Source organism: Pelmatolapia mariae, linkage group LG20 (genome assembly GCF_036321145.2).
Source record: "Pelmatolapia mariae isolate MD_Pm_ZW linkage group LG20, Pm_UMD_F_2, whole genome shotgun sequence".
In the NCBI taxonomy this organism is placed as follows: Eukaryota; Metazoa; Chordata; class Actinopteri; order Cichliformes; family Cichlidae; genus Pelmatolapia; species Pelmatolapia mariae.
In genome coordinates, this window is record NC_086244.1 from 38,596,212 (window position 1) to 38,614,927 (window position 18,716).

The window sequence follows — 18,716 nt, forward strand, 5'->3', positions numbered from 1 at the left end:
AAGCGAAGCATGTGGTTCCGCTTCGCTAATACGACTCCCCCGGTCGACCAATCAGCTTTGGTTAGTAGTAGCCGTTCAGCCGATTCATCTCGTTTATGCGTCAGGGATTGAAGTGTGTACATGCTTCGGTTAGGTCTTGTGATGCACCGTGGAATGTAAAGGGTGGCAGTCTTAGTCGCTCTCTGCATAAGTGTGAAAGTATTTGATGAGAACACAGTCCAAGGGAACCTTCTAGGTTGATAGCTAACTAGCTTCTACTACCGGTGACTGCTAACAGACGGTGTTAAACGACCTGGTTAAAACTTAAGCAGGTAAGATAGCCACATGTGTTGTTTTGATATTGTAAACTATCCTATAACACGATTATTACAGAAAAGAAAAGATTTAATGTACTGTTTAATGTTACTATCGATGTATGACGTGTTTCATTGTAATTATTGTTATTTAAATATAATTTATTTTAGTATTTACGCTTGTGTATTGTGTATATGTATATGTGTATCATGTAAAGCAGTTTAGGAAATTTAAGTGATGAGTAAACACTGCGGTAATAACGGTAATAGTAATCTTATTTGGTTATCCTACTTCAGGTGAATGAGAATGGCGCAGGGGATACCAGACGAGGTGCTGATGAACTCGGCTCTGATAAAAGAATTGGCAGAGGGGGCAAAAGACTCAGCCGTTACACAGGGTGTCCTGATGAGGCTCCAGGAGACCCCCAACTCATCTGAGGTGCGAATTATACACACATGGGGCGGTTGTAGCATTGAGGGGTGGCTGTAGCTCAGGAGGTAGAGCAGGTCATCTACTAATCAGAAGCTTTAATCGTGGCTGGCTGCTCCAGTCTGCATGCCAAATGTCACTGGGCAAGATACTAACCACAGGTTGTGTGAATCTGTGTGAATGTTAGATAGAAAACATATATAAAAAGTATAAAAAAAAAGTGTCTGTATGAATGGGTGTGAATGGGTGAATGAGGCAAGTTGTATAAAGTAATTTGATTTCTTAGGTAGAGTAGAAAAGCACCATATAAGAAACAGTCCTTTTACCATTTACATGTATCCATAGAACACATTTCAGATTGCTAGAAGCACTTTCATTGGTTTTTCATTGTTGGATAAGTGTTAGTATAGTTATGTAATCTTAATGAGGGAATGTGTACTTGTGAAACTCGTATAAAATTTGCAAGTCTGCTCATGTATGATTTTGAATCGTCTTATTATATTCGTTCTTGCCCCACCCAACATCTGCACCTGAAAGAGTAAAGCCTACAGACCATGAGAATACATTTCCTCAAAATATTCATTCAGGGGAAGACGCTATATATTTGTAACATGTAGTGTATATTTCTAATATTATACTTTTCCTGGTGTTAGGTTTAGTGAAGCCACGTAACAAAGCACGTTCCCTTGTTGCTTTTGGATTATGGATCTACTGGGAACATGTTGAGTGACTGATTCTTAAACAAACAGGTAACCAGTGAAGGGAGGCTAAAATTTCAGTAATCTGGTCTTGCTTCTCTTTAGCCATTAAAAGGTAACCTACAGTATTTTAGACCAGCTGCAAACGTGTAATAGATGTCATATTAAGACCAATGCACAGTTCTCCTGGCAATGGACAAACCCAGAGTCGTCCATCGGATTGCCAGACGGAGACTTTTGGGACCAGTTGCAGGTCTTTAAAACAAAGGGTTAATTCAATCATCCTGAACTGAATGAGACTGACCTTAACAACTGACTTAATCTGTTTGTCCAGTTTTAGCTGAATGTGATTGAATGTCCATGAGCAAAGTAGTGAAGTAGTTATACTTTAAATAAATGCTTAAACTAAAAAACAAAGTAAGTAAAGCTTTTTTTCAGCATCTTTAACAGAATTCATATATTAGGTAATAAGCCTCAACAACAGAGATCACATACCAGTGGGATGTTAAACCGTTGCTGATGAAACGGCCGTGTTGAATGTGAAGTCATGTTAGGAATTTGTTCTGCCTTAGGGCAGAGGATTTCAGAGAGATCTTTATTAAGCCCGTGTTTTGAGTCCACAAGCCATCTCCAGTGTTTGTCCAACAGTTTGGGTTTTTTTTTTGTTTGTTTTGTTTTGTTTCTCCTGGTCAGCACTCTTTTACCACATTTTACATCTTGTTTTTCAGGTGGTCTCCTTTGCTCCATTCACACTGTTCCCCACACCTGTACCCAAAGCTGTATTCTCCCAGGCTCTGGCAGTGCAAACACACTACAACACCCTGGTGGACAAGATTAGTCAGGATGCAGACTTCCTACAAGAAGCTTTGGCTAGGTAGGATGCATTATGACCTCATGTATGTGGTTTGGAAGAAAAAACTCTTGGCAAAATTCTCATTATTGTCACAGTCTCTGAAGTCTGTTTTCAAATGACCCGTTAGTTTAATTCAAAATGAATACACTGTGATGAAAAACCTGCTGACAAGATTTTAACAAAGTGTCTGTTTACAGCACCATCGCTGTGGATGATTTCACTGCACGGTTGTTCAAAATCCACCAACAGATCCTTAAAGAAGGAAGGTCACAGGTACGTCAGCACAGCCGTGATGACACTGGTGTTAGGAGAAGCTCAGGAGTCTGCCAGATGGAAGGTTGGCGGATTGATTACCCAGTTTGTCCAGATTCCAGTTTTCTTAGGCAAGATGCTGAACCCAGAGTTTCCCCCAGTGCATCCAGTGTGTGCGAAGTTAGACAAGGCAGTTTGGATGCGTTTGTGTGATTGGGTGAATAGGGTTTGCAGTAAAAAGCGCCTTTCAGTTAGAGCAAAGTACTGCATAATTACCAGTCCATTTACCATCATCACTTTACTTGAGCTGTTTGGGCTCTAAGGCCTTGTTGTGTTGCTAAATCCAACAAAGCTGTTTGCTTGCACTCAGTAAGGATTCAAAAGTAGTGAAAAGAAAGAGTGTATAAAAAATCAAACAGTTTCTAGTTAAGGAAGATTGGATTTCAAATAGAGTATTTGTAGAATGAACATCTTGGGTCATCACTGCAGGTGTGAGGTTGTGTAAATGTTTACAGGAATGATCTTTCAGCCTGCCTGTTCCTTTGTGGTGTTGGCTGTTTTGGGTTACCTGCACCACTATGTATTTTCACCATGAAAACCTTTCTATCTGGCTTCTTTTGGGGCCATTTTTGGAGGGCCATTTTTAAAAAGTTGGAAATGGATCGATGATGCAGGCTCTTTTCTTTTTGGGCTTCGCATGCTAACCATTAAATCCTGAGAGATTTCTTATGAAAAAGAAAGACAGGGAACGACAGGGAGGAGAGGGGTGAGAGGCAAAAGCTATATTTTGGCTAAAACTAAAATCTTGTTTCAATTATCAGCTGTTTTGCTTTATTGCTTGACAAAGTTCTTCACGATTTTCTAAAACTCTGTGACATCTTTAGATCTGCTGTTGCACAGAATGAAGAAAACCATTAGGTTCTTACAACAGTGTAGCTGGGACCATAAAAATCTATTAATGGATTATAAAGTGACCAAATGCTGCAGCTGGGATTCTTTGCCTTTGTTACAGTCCATTGTGTTGGGTCTCAATCGGTCTGACTACATGCTGGACCAGAGAGAGAATGACACGCCATCGCTAAAGCAGATAGAGATCAACACCATTGCTGCCAGTTTCGGAGGCCTTTCATCGCGCACGCCAGATGTACACAGGTAAGCAGGTCATTTATGTGTCCCCCATATTCTGTAGGTTAGCTACTAGAACTCAGCAGTAAGAGTGATCATGTTGGCCAAGACCTTCAAATATATTTACTGTCATTTTTATAGCCACCGTTTCACACAGCTGCTTTACCCTTATTTAAAAAAAAAGATAAATAAAAACCCCACATTCCTCTATTTCCCCTACAGTTGACACCAATCCCTTTGCTTTGCTGTCAGTAGGTTTGGGATTTAATACAGCTATAAACAATCTATAAAAGATAGACATAGCTTTTGTGTCTGAAAAATGAAGCCACTGCAGAAGTTCTTTTAATCTGCATTCTTTTCAATGGCCAAGAGGGGGCGCCTCTTGTGGTTGTGAAAAGATATTCCGTTGTATAGACGTCTACATGAAAATGCCCCTGTTATGAGTTTATAGGCTCATTAATGTCATGTCTTATTAAATACAATATAAAGTTAATTTAATATAGACTATATAAGGCAGGATTGATCGACAAGTTGCTAGCCTATGGCTGAACAGTTTCCCTCAGTTTATCAGTTTCAAGGTGGCAAGATGATGGCAGCGAAAATGCTCATCTTAAGGCGTCACAGTGCGACTTCGCTAATGACTGGGGGATGGAATGGTGGTGGCTGTGTCCATCTTTTATTTACAATCTTTATTTAAGATGAATGAGGGAGGGTGAGACTGGATTGTTCGAGGAAATAATGATGCATAATGTGCTGTGATTAGGTTTGCTGAGAGTGCTTACAATCTTGCTTGACAGACATATCCTGAAGATGGCCGGCAGGCTGGAGGAGAGCGAGCGTATCCTGGATAATAATCCTGCAGCTGGTCTGGCCAGGGCTATTGCCAAAGCCTGGGAGCTCTATGGATCAGAGAAGTAAGAATCAAGTACATCCATCGAGTACATGCCAGACATGCTGTTGATCGCTCTTTGCTTTATTCACTTGGTCTAATTATGTCACCATACATGATGAATTAATTAGTATATCCAGAATAAAACATCTTGTCAGTGGAACTGTACATTCAAACACTGCTTCTGCTGGTGTGGTTGCTCAGTGCATCATAATATTACAAACATTTCTTCAGGACAACAAAGGCCAGTGACAGTTTTGGTAGTATGGGGCACCAAAAAGCAAATCATTTCAGTTAAAATCAAAACCGTGAGAACCAAAAGTCCAGAAATTTTGAGGTGCAGTTGTTGTCGTTGCAGAGCAGTCATTGTGTTCTTGGTGGAAGACGTCCAGAGAAATATCTTTGATCAGCGATTCGTTGAGTATGAACTTTGGAAGAGGTAGGTGTTACATGTGAAGGGTTAGAGCTCTCATACCTGCATGTTTTCTTTGTGTGGAAGTTAAAAAATTATCTTAAAGCATTTGAAGAGTTGTGCTTTTCACCAACACGCTGTGTTTCAGAAACATTCACGTAATAAGACTGCGGTTTGAAGATGTCTTTAAAGCGGGCTCCCTTGATCAGGACAAGAGGCTTTTTGTGTAAGTCGATTTCTGTCAGCTCACAATGCACTGACACATTATTTAAGTGTATTATTCTCAAACAAAAACTATGTGTTACGCATAGCAGTGGTCCTTAATGTGTCTTTTATGTCGCTTTCACTTCAGGGACGGCAAAGAGGTCGCCGTGGTGTATTTCAGGAATGGTTACATGCCTGACAACTACACTTCTGAACAGGTCCAACTTTTGATTTGCACACAGAATGGAAGATTACATCAGAGTTTAGTTAGAAACATGCAACATGCAGACTTACTTAAAATGATTCGTATTCATGAGAAACTGGAACGTCATTGTCATCCAGTTTATTTCTTTCCCTGCCTAGCAACACCAAGTCTAGCCCTGATTGGCTGATATAAGTGACAACAGACCTGTCGCCTTGTCAGTCTGAATGGGTGATTAGATGGTAAATGCCTGTATTTGTATAGCGCTTTACACTACATTCAGTCATTCACACATTCACACACTGGTGATGGCAAGCTACATTGTAACCACAGCTGCCCTGGGCCGCACTGACAGAGGCGAGGCTGCCGGACACTGGCGCCACGGGGCCCTCTGACCACCACCAGTAGGCAGTAAGCAACCAGTAGGCGACCGAGACTGTTGGTGCCGGGACTCGAACCGGCAACCTTCCGATTACAAGACGAACTGCCAACTCTTGAGCCACAATGTTCTCTGCAACATTGTGTGTAGATACGTGCAGCTGTGTGTTAATTCTGCAGGCAGGAACAGGAAGTGAAGGAAAACTGGCGAGCACCCTGGAACCAACACTTAATTGGACATAACGAGTTAAAACAGTTTGCAAATTTAAGCCAAACTGCTGAATCTACTGTCCAGGTTCTCCTTGATAGCGTGACTCTGTGTTGTTCTCCTTCATTCTTCTGTCTCTGTCTGTCAAATCTCAGCGTAATAAAAAACAACTATTGTCACGCTCTGCTGGTTGGTGTGCTGGCTGTTTGGTCAGGAATCTCAACCACGAGAAAGTCTGAACGAACGAAGCTAAAAAATCTATGACAGTGTGTAAAACGTTATTAGCAGCAGTGAAATAAGATTCCAAAAGTTAGTGAAATGGTAGAGACTATTTTATGCTGGAAAAATTCTTCTTGCACAAAGTGTCCCAATAAACTGAACCTTTTAATACAGAAATACATCTAATGATAAAAAGACAAGCAGAGAATTCATTGTCTGTTTTCAATTGCAGAGCTGGGATGCTCGTCTCCTGATGGAGCGCTCTCGAGCTGTGAAGTGTCCAGATATCAGCACTCACCTGGCTGGTACCAAGAAGGTTCAGCAAGTGCTCGCCAGACCTGGAGTCCTGGACAGATTCTTCCCGGACCAGCCTCAAGCTGTGCAGCAGATCCGAGCGACGTTCGCCGGCCTCTACACTCTAGACATGGTGAGAAAAAGGACACGATTTTTTCATTGTTTGGAAAGTTTGGCATTAGATAATCCTCACCTGGGTGTTGCTGTTCAGTGTAAGCAATATCATTTACATTTTATTCCTCTGATTTATTTCTCTGTGGTTGCGCTCGTCTACAGGGTCCAGAGGGTGACAAAACGGTGTCAATGGCCTTGGCAGCACCAGAGCGGTTTGTCTTGAAGCCTCAGCGAGAAGGAGGAGGTAAACTGAACTTTTTAATAAAGCACACTTGATGTTAACACCAGAAGCAAATGATGGAACTTCTGTTTGTTTCTCACCATTTGTTAAACTAGGGAAGCTTAAGCAGTGCATGGATCTGCACACACGTGCAGCATTTGCTTGCATTCCATGTATGAGCTAGCCTCAGTCAGAACAGTGACGACACATACATGACTGCCTGCTGTTTTTCATTACTGTGTATCTACTGTGATTCATGCATGCTGTACTGTGACTGAGATAATAGTGTATATGAGACACACTTGACAACAACATTGATTAGGATGTGAAAAAGCTACCAGATACAAGTTGTGGCTGACTAACCACCCTGCCTTACATCACTCTGGGCTAATACTGTAAAAAGCAATAATTAGTTTTCTTTTTAATATAAGATCATTTGTTTTGATAAATACATAGGTCAGTATCAGGGTTCATATGAGCTATTTTAGCAGTAATTTTACACAAGAACTGGAAGGAGAACTTTGAGGAGCTGATGAATGTAGAAAATGAAAGAGAGAGGAGGGCGGAGGAGGGGAGTTAGTGAAGACGAGAGGGCAATCTGACCAGACCGTTTAACAGAGACTGAGAGGATCCCCGAGGAATGGAGAGGTGTGCTGCTGCTGATTTTCAAGAACAAGACATGTGCAAAGCTGTAGTAACTACAGAAGGATAAATCAAGAAGCTATGGGACAAAGTTGCTGAGACTAGGTGAAAAAGAGAGGTGATGATCAGTGAGCAGGAGTGTGGCTTTGTGCTGAAAAGAGCACAAAAGATTCTCTGGAGAGAAGGTGAAGGAAAGTCAGCTGATGCGAGACAGAATACATGTATGTGAGTCAGAGGGAGGCAGGTATAACAGTGGAGATACAAGAAGTAGAGATAGTGAAGGTAGATGAGATTTAATACTTGGGGTCAACTATCCACAGCAACAGACAGCACACAAGAGAAGTAAAGAGTTGGGTGCAGGCAGGGTGGAGTGGGTGGAGACAAGTGTCAGAGGGGATTTGTGACAGAAGGATAGCAGCAAGAGTGAAAGGGAAGGATTACAAGATGGCAGTGAGGCCTGCTATGATGTATGGTTTGGTGACAATGGCATTGACAAAAAGACAGGAGGCTGGGCTGGAGGTAGCAGAGCTGAAGATGGAGCTGTCAGGCAGGAGGAAGCGAAAAACCAAAGAGATTGATGGATGTGGTGAAGGAGGACATGCACAGGGTTGGTGTGACAGAGGAGGATGTTAGGGATAGCATGACAAAGGGGCAGATGATCCGCTGTGGCAACCCCTAAAGGGAGCATCTGAAAGAAAGACTACTTGAGGCAGTATTTGTTTAATTTTTTTTTTTATTCTAAGTACGTAGCAACTTGCTTGTACTAGCAAGCAGGCTAGCATTATCCAACATAAGTAGGAAAAAAACCCAGCCAAATAAAGATCTCTCCATTTTCCTGTCAGACTGGCCGGGTGTAGCCAGGTCTGGTTCACTGGGTAAAACTGAACTTCCTTTTCACTAATTTTAAAAAGGATTTTACAAAAGTTTGTTCATCTGCTAATGTGAAATAATTCCTATCTAGCCATGTCCATTTTATCTATACTTAAGTGTAGTATTGTTTTTCTAGGTAACAACATTTATGGATCAGAGATCTGCCAGGTCCTAGAACAAGTGAAGGAGAGTACCGGGCGTACAGCCTATATTCTGATGGATAAAATCCATCCAACCCCTGTAAGGAACTACCTGATGAGACAAGGCAGCCCCCTGAAACTAAGCAACTGTCTCAGTGAACTGGGAGTGTTTGGAGCATATGTAAGGTATGTGACCACTACTGCATTGATATTAAATGCATTTTGTTTGTGGCTGTTTTTTTAGAAGTATTTGCAGATTCCCAATGTAGTGGTTGTTTCTAATTTTAGCCTTTTCTTTGTTCTCTTACAGGCAGGGTAAAGACATGGTGACAAATGAGTGTGTGGGCCATCTGCTGAGGACCAAGAGCTCAGAACACTCAGACGGGGGCGTCTCAGCAGGAGTGGCCGTGCTCGACAATCCTCTGCTGTTCTGAGATTTCACACTCCTGCCTGCACATACAAACCACAGTGAAGTCACAGCAGAAACGTCTCTTTGGAAAAAAAAAAGTCTTTGTTTATTTTTTTAATAAACAAAGACCCCTTTTTAATAATTAAGTTAAGAAGAGTGATTAAATAAATTGTTTCTTGCATTTTTGAATTAATGATTGTGTTCAGGATTATTTCAGAAACATGTTTAGAGGATCTTTGTAAGCCTGTATTTACTTTAAAAGAAAGCACTTCTTCATTCTACAGAAAAGGTGACACATTATAGATGAGTTCATAAAAAGTGTCTCTGTCACTCTTTCAAGGCTCTGTTGCTTTTTCTTTTTTACTGGAACAGCATGGTAAAGTAGGCCTAGGCTGCCATCTTGTGGCAGTGTGTTGTTACTACAACATATGAAATTGTGTTTCTATTGGAAATACAACTCAGTGCCACCGAGCCGCTCTCTCAGTTACAAACTGAACCTGTTTTTTTAGACATATAAATCACTAAACACAGTGAAGCTTTTGGTTTTGTAAAAGTGGTTCATAATCAAAATGCACGTTAATTTTTATAAGGTTGAAGAGCAGTTAGCAGTGCATTCATGGACATCTTTTAACTATTAATTTAACAATCTTTTGTCACGATGGCATGAACTACAAACATGAGCTCCAGGTGAGACTGCACAGAAGAACAAGTGTCCTTAAACTGCATCAACTGATGACTTCTTACAATTTTATTCTGTGTTTTTATAATCGAACGTTTATGTCTTTGTGTACACATACTAACTTAGAGTAACTTCTCTAAGTTACTACTGTAACTTAGAGAGTTACAGTTACTACTGTAACTTAGAGAAGCTCAGCAATATATTATTAAGTACACAAACAGTTCCAGGTTCTGGACTGTTTGAAGGCCCCACTTTGGATCATGTGAAGGACGTTCAGTTTTTTTTCTTCTAGGCATTGAAGGGTTAATGCTGTTAATTGCGTAGTACAGTGACAGATAACTTGGTGAAGTTGGTGCACCTTGTGGACCAAAGAATAATATCCAGTATGATGTAAATGAAAAAAATAAATGTTATGACTGTAAGGCTGGACTTCCTTCTCTGTTCATTTACCCTAGCCCCAAGTAGCCCCTATTCAGCGACAGGTTGCTTCTCCCAAAGTCAAGAACCAACAGACTTAAAAACTCCTTTGTCCCACACGCCAACAAGCTGTTTAACTCCTCGCTGGAGAGAGGGAGGGGAAACAGGAGGACAAAGGAGGGCGGGAACAACTGAGCTGTAGTGTTTTTTTTTTTACACTGTGCAATATTCCTTCTTATATTCGACTGTAAATGGCCTGCATTTGTATAGCGCTTTACTCAGTCCCTAAGGACCCCAAAGCGCTTTACACTACATTCAGTCATTCACACACTGGCAATGGCAAGCTACATTGTAGCCACAGCTGTCCTGGGGCGCACTGACAGAGGCGAGGCTGCCGGACACTGGCGCCACCGGGCCCTCTGACCACCACCAGTAGGTGGCAAACATGGGGTTAGTATCTTGCCCAAGGATATTTGGCATGCAGCCAGGAGGCAGCCGGGGATCGAACCACCAACCTTCTGATTAGTGGCTGACCTGCTCTGCCACCTGAGCTACAGCCACCCCACTGTGCAATAGACTCACTCAAATGTGCAATCCACAGGTATTCCTAGTTATCTATATTATATATTCTGTATTTATATATGTGTATATATGGTATATTTATGTTTAAATCCTTGCTCTGATTCACCTTGATTGTATCTGTAACATGCAACTTCTGTCAGTGCTGTGCTACTGGAAACTGAATTTCCCGGAGGAACCCACCTGAGGGATTAATAAAGTTTCATCTAATCTAATCTAGTGAGTCTCACATCTCTGATCATAGAAATGGTGGACTTTTCAGGAAATGTATTTAAAAAACTAAAACAAGAGTAAGATGGGACGGCTAAAAGGAAATAAGAAACTCAATTCATTTTTAATTAAATAAATTGTTCCCATATGTCTATATGCTGTCAAACTGGCAGTAAGAAGCATGGTTTTAAATAGCTCTATATGGCATTACTAGCACTTCGACCTTCAGATCAATCTATTAACGAAGAGGTCACAGGTCAAATGTGACATATCTTTATACACTACTTTCTACATGATGACCGTACACAGTACACTTTTAAGAGTCATAATTTCTAAATTATAAGGCTTTTTGTCAATTTTTGACCAACAGATCATGACACTGACCTTGAAGACCTCTGTGGATGTTGGGTGAAATCAAATGGATTGGTCACATGAGCCCACACTACACCCCCACAAGGTTTTTTTTTTTTTTTTTTTAATTTTTGTATCTGAATTCATTAAAAAAAAAGTTATCCTATTTACAGACAATAAGAAAGAATATCAAGCACAGATGCAAACACAACAACAACATAACCTCCTTGGCTTCAGACTTTTGCACAGTACTACATGTACCTTCATGAAAGTACTTATGGCACAATGAAAGAGAATAGTACTACAAGCAAATGAAACTCTATACACTGTCAAAGGCAAATACATGGTTCATGCTCTCGCTTCCGGAGTGGCACACACTGCACTTCATAAATATCACACATCTTCCTGTACATTTTTCCCTGTGCTTTTTAAGGACACATTGATCTTGGAGCTTGGTTGGCCTTGGTGCTTGTTGAGTGTGACTTACACATTTACACATTTTTTTGTACACATTTTGACTACATATGTGTTAAACCTCACCAAATAATTGTCCAGTAAGGCAAAACTTACCCTGATATCATGGAGGACGACTTCTAACTTTTTCAGTTCTCTCTGAATGTGTGTTTCAACATGTTCTCTGAAGACAATTAAAGTGAAACCTTAGGATTTCTTTGCTACACGAGGTAAGTATACATTGTGTTACCGTAAAATATCTGATGGATACTACTGATTCTTTAGCTAGATAGCTCTCTTCTTCACAAACGTGTGTGTAGATGAGGCAGTGCCTCTTTCACTGTCCAGATTCGTCTGCTGATACTGCAAGTGCTTAGTAGGTTCTCTCTCATATAAATGTACATCATGGATTTCAAACTCCAGGCCTCGAGGGCCAGCGTCCTTAAAAATTTACACGTGTCCCTGCTGTAACACACCTGAATGAAAGTAGTAGGTCATTAGCAAGACTATAGAACCGGATTGCATGCTGAGGTTCAATTTGGAGTGCGAAGAGTGTAATTAACCCTCCGCACCACCAGAGACCGCTAGTGAAGCGCCGTGTTTGTTAACTTGAATCGTTAAAATATTAATTTACCCGAGCAGATGGACTTATTCCACTCTCTGGTGCAGGGAGCCAGCCTGTCTGCCCTGACATCACTTCTCAGCCTTTTAGTTAAGATCAAATGTAGTATCTGTTCTTGTCAGTTTAATATTTGATACAGTCCCTATCAGGGGAACACATATTAACTTGATTTTAAGGACAGGGAAGTGGAATAGGGCAGGCTTGGCCAACTCCAGACCTCGAGGGCCGGTGTCCTGCAGGTTTTAGATATCACCCTGAGTCTACACACCTGAATCAAATGATTAGTTCATTACCAGGCCTCTGGAGAACTTCAAGACATGTTGAGGAGGTCATTTAGCCATTTAAATCAGCTGTGTTGGATCAAGGACACATCTAAAACCTGCAGGACACCGGCCCTCAAGGCCTGGGTTTGGACAGCACTGGAATAGGGGCTTGCTCTGTCCACTCCACACATGAATCTGGTATTGCAGTATTTCCAGGAGCAGTGCATTTCTCGAAACATCTGAAAAAACAAATCTCCTGAAGTTGGGAGTGTTACATGGGGTGTTATAGCAGCTCAAAGCCCCCCCCCACTTAATTATTTGGTTGTCGTTCAAACAGGTTTGTATCTCTTCCTATCATTTTTAGCTGAAGCTGCAAGGAGTAGAGGGTAGTGAAGTTGGAGGGGTTTAAATACCCAGTAGCGTAATACTGACAAAAGAAATCCTGGTGTGGTTGGGTTGTACCCCGCAGTGACAGTTCAGTTGATTGGACATCTAATCATGCAGTATCAGCTGACCTGTCTATGAGCTGCTTTGTAACCCTCTCTTGACTCTTTGACTAATAAACTCGTGGTGGGCAGATCGACCCAAATATTGATTGTATCGATACCAAGTCGGCGTCGGTATAGGATCGATACTAGCCTGGTGAGATCGATTCTTTACTTTAAGTTCCGCTCTTGTTTGCAATGCTGTGGACAAACAGCTCGCCGGACTCGCCGCTCCTGTGTCAGCGCAGAGGAGGCACACTTTGCTCCCCCTCCCCCCTCTTGTGTTTAGATGTTGCGCTGTCACGTGACGTGACTTAGATGCTTTGGGGGTTCTTTAGTTTACATATTATTTATATTTTCACCAGTTGTTGTTATTGTTGTTGAGAATTTTAATTGTAATTTTTATATGATAGTTTCTCAACAGTACTTGTTTGTTTTAATTTGTTTACTGGTTTGCGTGCACTTTTTATTTAAGATTTTTCTAAAAAAAATTGATAATATTCATTTTCTATAAGCATTTTCTATATAATTATAAACTTTGTCCTAATTATGTCCTGGGTTTAACTATTTAATAATACAAAAGGAAACATCACAAAAAACACTTAAGGTCATGAAAATTAATTGAGATTTGGCAATTCAATGACGCATCCACCTTATTTATTGAACAGTATCAGTATCGGTATCAGCGATACTGGCCTGTATTCACTTGGTATCGGATAGATACTACACTAAACAATAAAAAGCAAAATAGTGTACCAGGCTTTGCCCTTTTTAATGATGAAGTTATTTGACTTTGAACTCACTGATAATAAATGAAAGAAAACGAAAACAGACAGAAACGTATAATAATCTAACCATATTTAGACTTCTTCATTGTACCCTCCGATCAGCCTGTTTGATTACTGGACTCAGACTAATGTGTACAAAAAGTATATAATAAGACAAGTACAAGCTTTTTTTCAACATTAATTAGGATGAGATGATATACTGCATCTTAGGTGTAGGCTTGACAGGTGTGCCAGATTATTTTGAGATTTTTTTTTTAAAATTAAATTTGATATACACAGGGTGCAACGATACACAAAATTCACGGTTTGGTTCAGTTCGGTACTTCAGTGTCAGGGTTCGATATTTTTTTTTCGATACAAAAAATGTTCATGCCTTTTTTTTAAATTTGCAATTTATTAAAATTATAAATATTTCTTTTAACTCAAAAGTACAGTTTTTAAATTAAATGTTGCTGAAACAACAAAATTATAAAAAAATAAATCTATCTGATCGAGAAATCACTCATCTGTGGAAAAGAGAGTCTATTACAGAGAAATGGCTCTTTCCAAAATAAGAGCTATACTATACCCTTCGTCTGGGGTAGCAATGTCACCTGCTGTGGAAAACACCCTCTCACTTGGGACAGAGGTTCTAGGTGCAACCAAGTAACACTTTCTCTCATTTAGTGTAGCTGTATGGCATATATGCTGCAGAAAGACTGGAAATGGAAAGCAGCTGTAGCTGGTAGAGGTTCACTATGTTTATAAACCAAAGTTCCCCGACTTTTTTTCTTTAAACTAAAATAATTGCAATGCTGTTTAAGGTTTCTTCACATAAAAGACTGACAAGATTATGTTACTCATAATCCCCAATGAAATCTTTAATCAGTGCTTCTGCTGTGATCCTATACAAGCCTGGTCAACATTTGTATGCTGGGTCACATTTACCCTACTTTGCATAACTTGACTTTGACAACTTATTTTGATGTTATAATTCTTTTTATTTAAAATTGTTTTGAATAATTTCTAGTCCAATATTAAACATTGACTATGTTTCACTCAAGGCTATGTAGGTCAAATTGTTAACAAATAAAATGTATAGAAACAGGTACGCTTACTTAAGAGACTTGCAGCAAAATGTGGAATTAGCTAGAGCTAATATCCATAGTTTAATAAATAGTTTTTATTCAATCAAATACATACCTCAAGTAGAAATATAACAATTTTCAGACTATTTCTTGTATGTTTATAATGTTATAATGTTTCTAGGTTTTTTAATTGTGATTTTCTTTTTTGAGACCTTGAGCTGCAATAAGATGCGGATCCACAGAATGCCGTGCCTAGCGCACACTCTCCAACTCACAATGAAAGATGCCATGAAACACCCAACTGCTGATCAGTCATAACTAAAGCAAGAAAACTGGTACATGCTGTCAGAAAATCATCAGTGGCAAATGAAGAAATGTCCAAAAAACATGGCAAAACTCAGATCCGGGATTGTACCGCTCGTTGGAACAGTACTTTTGACATGTTGAGACGACTGCTAGAAACCAGAGCTGAACAAAACAAACTGCTTGAGCAGCTGGGGATGGACACACTTCTCACAAGTGATTGTGCCAAGATGGAGAACCTTGTCAAGCTGTTTGAACGCTCATACAGACCATCTTCAGAGTGACAGCCAGTCGCTCTCAATTACAAGTAGTGCCATGTCTGCTCAACCTCGAGGCACATCTGCTGACAAGTCCTTTTAGGAATCCATTAGCTCAAGTGCTGCTGAAGTGTTTAAGAGAATGGTTTGCTGGTATTCTTAATCCTGATTCCTGCCTGTTAGATCCAAATCACTGATTCTTCAGTCACCAGATACAGCAAGCAGCAAAGTCCTTTGTGCAGAACCTGGCAGCTCAGTATAACCCAGGCACTACTTCTCAGGATGATGTTAACACTGCAGAGTCCACTGAAAGTGTAACAGGGGTCCCTCCTAGTGTCCTTCAGAAATACCGCTTCCTTGCATCTCGTATAGAGGTCAACTTGTCATGTGTAAATCAAGGTGGCCTGTTAACTGAGATTGAGAAGTATATCACTGGGGTCAAACAGGGCGTGTTTAATGAGACATTTGTGGAAATCAAGACAGGCTGTCTATCCAAAACTTGCCCATGTAGCTTTGGATGTTGTTAGTGCCCCTGCTTCACAAGTATTTGTGGAACGCATCTTTTCTGTGTGTGGACTCCTGTCATCTGGGCTGAGAAACACACCAACCACATCTCTGGAGCAGCGAGTTTTCTCTTACAATCAACACAAAATTACTTGACTCCTTTTAACCCACCCTCATATGCACACTGGCAGTTCAGTTCAGTGTTTTTCTTTTGTCTTCTTTTTTTCCTTTTTATTAATCTATGGGATAACTAAACACTTAAACAGGCTGTGGTGTACTACCAGAATATGTGCAAAAAGTATCCAAAACATTAATTGTGCTCATGGTGGCTTTTGCGTTGTGGTACTGTATTGTTGAGTGAAGTAAACTTCGCTCAAACTGAAATGGTTGCAATCTTTCATAAAGAATTTCCCCAAAGTACTTTTTGAGAAGCTTGGTGGCACTGAATTTCTTATAAAGTGTGACTCTGAAATTTCCAAATTACCAATTAATTTATCAGATTTTCACAAACAGGTTCTCCAGTACTGGAAAATGGTATATAAGCATAATTTTTCTCCACATACAAATTCAATTTGGAACAACAGATAACAGATATTCCTGATATACTGATAAAAAGAAAATCCATCTTTTATAAGGATTGGATGGATCATGGAATTTGGACAGTTTTACACCTGTTAGACAATGACGGAAATTTGTTATAATATAACAAATTCATAGATAAATTTGCCATATCATGTACTGAAAGTAAATTCATTAAAGTTGTGAAAGCCATTCCCCCAGCAATGACTCAAATGGCTAAAGCAAAACACAGAGCTCAGCAGCCAGCACAACAAATTCTGGATCCTTCGCTCTTAGTTAGCAGTTAGCATTAGCAGCCCATGCTGCTAAACTGTGAAAGGCCCTTTATGCTGCGCACTGTGACTCACAGCAATGGTCCTGGGTCAGATCTGACTTTGTGTGAAAATAATACTACAGTAATAATGGTATTTCTAACCACTGACATACCAAAACTTTATCCTTTCAGCAGCTACCGAAAGTTAAGGGACCTAGCTTGTATGAGCCCTATGGGACATTCATATAGAGATCCTCCAGCTTGAAACTGTGTTACCTAGTAATGTGTCGGTCGCGAATGAAACGGCTCTTAGAGCCGGTGTTCTGACAAAACACCCTACCTATCAAGCTGTCCTACTTGTTGTTACTGCGCATGCGCACAACTCAAAATGGCCATGTTTCCGGTGTTTATAATACACGCCTATTATTTGATCTTACCCCGATCTTGTGCGTGCGAAAAAAGGTTTGTATTAAAAGTTTTACTTCTTTATTACAGTTGATAATTGTTTTCCTGAAGCTGTCGTCAATTTGTTAACTTTTCAAGCTAACGTGTTTTGTATTTTGTGCAAAAATACTCCAATGTTGAGTCTCAATCGACCTCATATTCCAAGTCTTGATTTAGTGCTTCTAAACTTCTGTAAACTGGCGTACAGCGTAAACCTTCTCAATTAATTTTAGTCCTCCTGCAGTTAGTGGAAACCACGCTCCGTTGTTATGTCGAAGAAAGTATTATTGCGCCACATACTTGTTAATTGAGTGATAACGTTGTGTAGTCGTTTTATTTACTGTATGTGCGTTGCGTCTTACATAATGGATTCCCAAGCCATTTTGAAAATGTTCCAGAGGCAAACCCTCAGGAGATACGCCGCAAAATTCAGACTGAAGGGTCAGTATTTTAATGTAAATGATAACTGGTTGTAATTATTGGTTCAATACATGTTATAATCAATTTACATTTTTTAAATGTAGATGGAGAGCTTTTCTTTGGAAACAGGAAAGTGATAAAAACAAAAGAAGAAGCCATGGGACTATTTCAGGAGTTTCATTCAAGTCCTATTGGTGGACACACTGGTGTACTCAAGACTCAAACTGCAATGTGTTCCAGATTTTACTGGTATGGCATGTCAGTTTACGTTGGGAATTGGGTATGTATTTTTAAAGTCGTCATTTATAAAACAAATGTATAGTATGTTAATAGTGCAAAAAAAGAATGCATAGTTATCATAAAGACCTGTCCCAGATTTCAGGATGATGTACAGTAATTAACACTGTAGCTTGATCGAGTATTTTTTATAGAATATTTGTAATTATGTTGTTTAATTAATTGAGATCGTTGGATAATATAAATAAGAACATATAATATATTTAAGGTCCTGGCTTGTGACCAGTGCCAAAAAATGGGAAAACCTTTGACTGCTGTGCAACCACTGCAGTGTATAAAGGTAAATATCAGTAGCATTTTAGTAGAAAATAGTAATGTTATAATGTACATTATAAAAATGTGATTCTTTTATCATTGACAGGTGTCACATGTCTGGGAGCTAATCGGAATAGATCTAACTGGACCTCTTCCAGAAACGTCTAGTGGCTTCCAGTACATTCTGACTGCAACAGCTTCCATCAGCAAACCTGAGTTTGCAGCGTAGATTTATTAATTACTTCACTGCAGTTGTCACATGCTAAGCCATCCAGTGAGACAAATTAGACCCTTTTGTGGGTTGCGTCTGTCCCCTGGGCCCTATGTTTGACACCCCTGTTACCCTACCTCCCATAAATCATGTTGTTCTATACGTAGCTTTCCACGTCCAGTGAAGTTTGTCATAACTGACACCTTATTTCTTTTAGGTCCCTCCTGAGAACAGTCAACAAAAACAAAAAAGTTAGTACCCAGGGATAAAAATGTTGTGTATCAAAGGGAAACCTATTTGGGCTGTTTTTCCATTTTGTAGAAATAAAACTTTCTGTTGTGTGGCAACACTGTTTTTCATTTAGGAACAGTAGATTTTTTTTTTTTTTTTAAATCTTATGGTTCACGGGGCGCAGAGCTGTTATTAA

General features: G+C 39.9%; 1 protein-coding gene and 1 non-coding gene across 2 annotated transcripts; both read left to right on the forward strand.

Annotated features, from left to right (window-relative positions):
• Window positions 1–93: 93 nt before the first annotated feature.
• Window positions 94–10,562, forward strand: gss (glutathione synthetase). The gene is made up of 13 exons (XM_063464473.1): window positions 94–311; window positions 591–732; window positions 2,150–2,295; window positions 2,472–2,547; window positions 3,539–3,678; window positions 4,449–4,565; window positions 4,899–4,979; window positions 5,101–5,178; window positions 5,305–5,374; window positions 6,396–6,590; window positions 6,734–6,815; window positions 8,440–8,629; window positions 8,754–10,562. Exons 2-13 carry the CDS (start codon window positions 595–597, stop codon window positions 8,875–8,877), a joined length of 1,437 nt encoding a protein of 478 aa, XP_063320543.1. The 5' UTR covers window positions 94–311; window positions 591–594; the 3' UTR covers window positions 8,878–10,562.
• A 1,671-nt stretch (window positions 10,563–12,233) lies between these two features.
• Window positions 12,234–12,421, forward strand: LOC134619611 (U2 spliceosomal RNA). Its single transcript, XR_010092017.1, has one exon. It is a non-coding gene; the product is annotated as a U2 spliceosomal RNA (small nuclear RNA).
• Window positions 12,422–18,716: the final 6,295 nt, after the last annotated feature.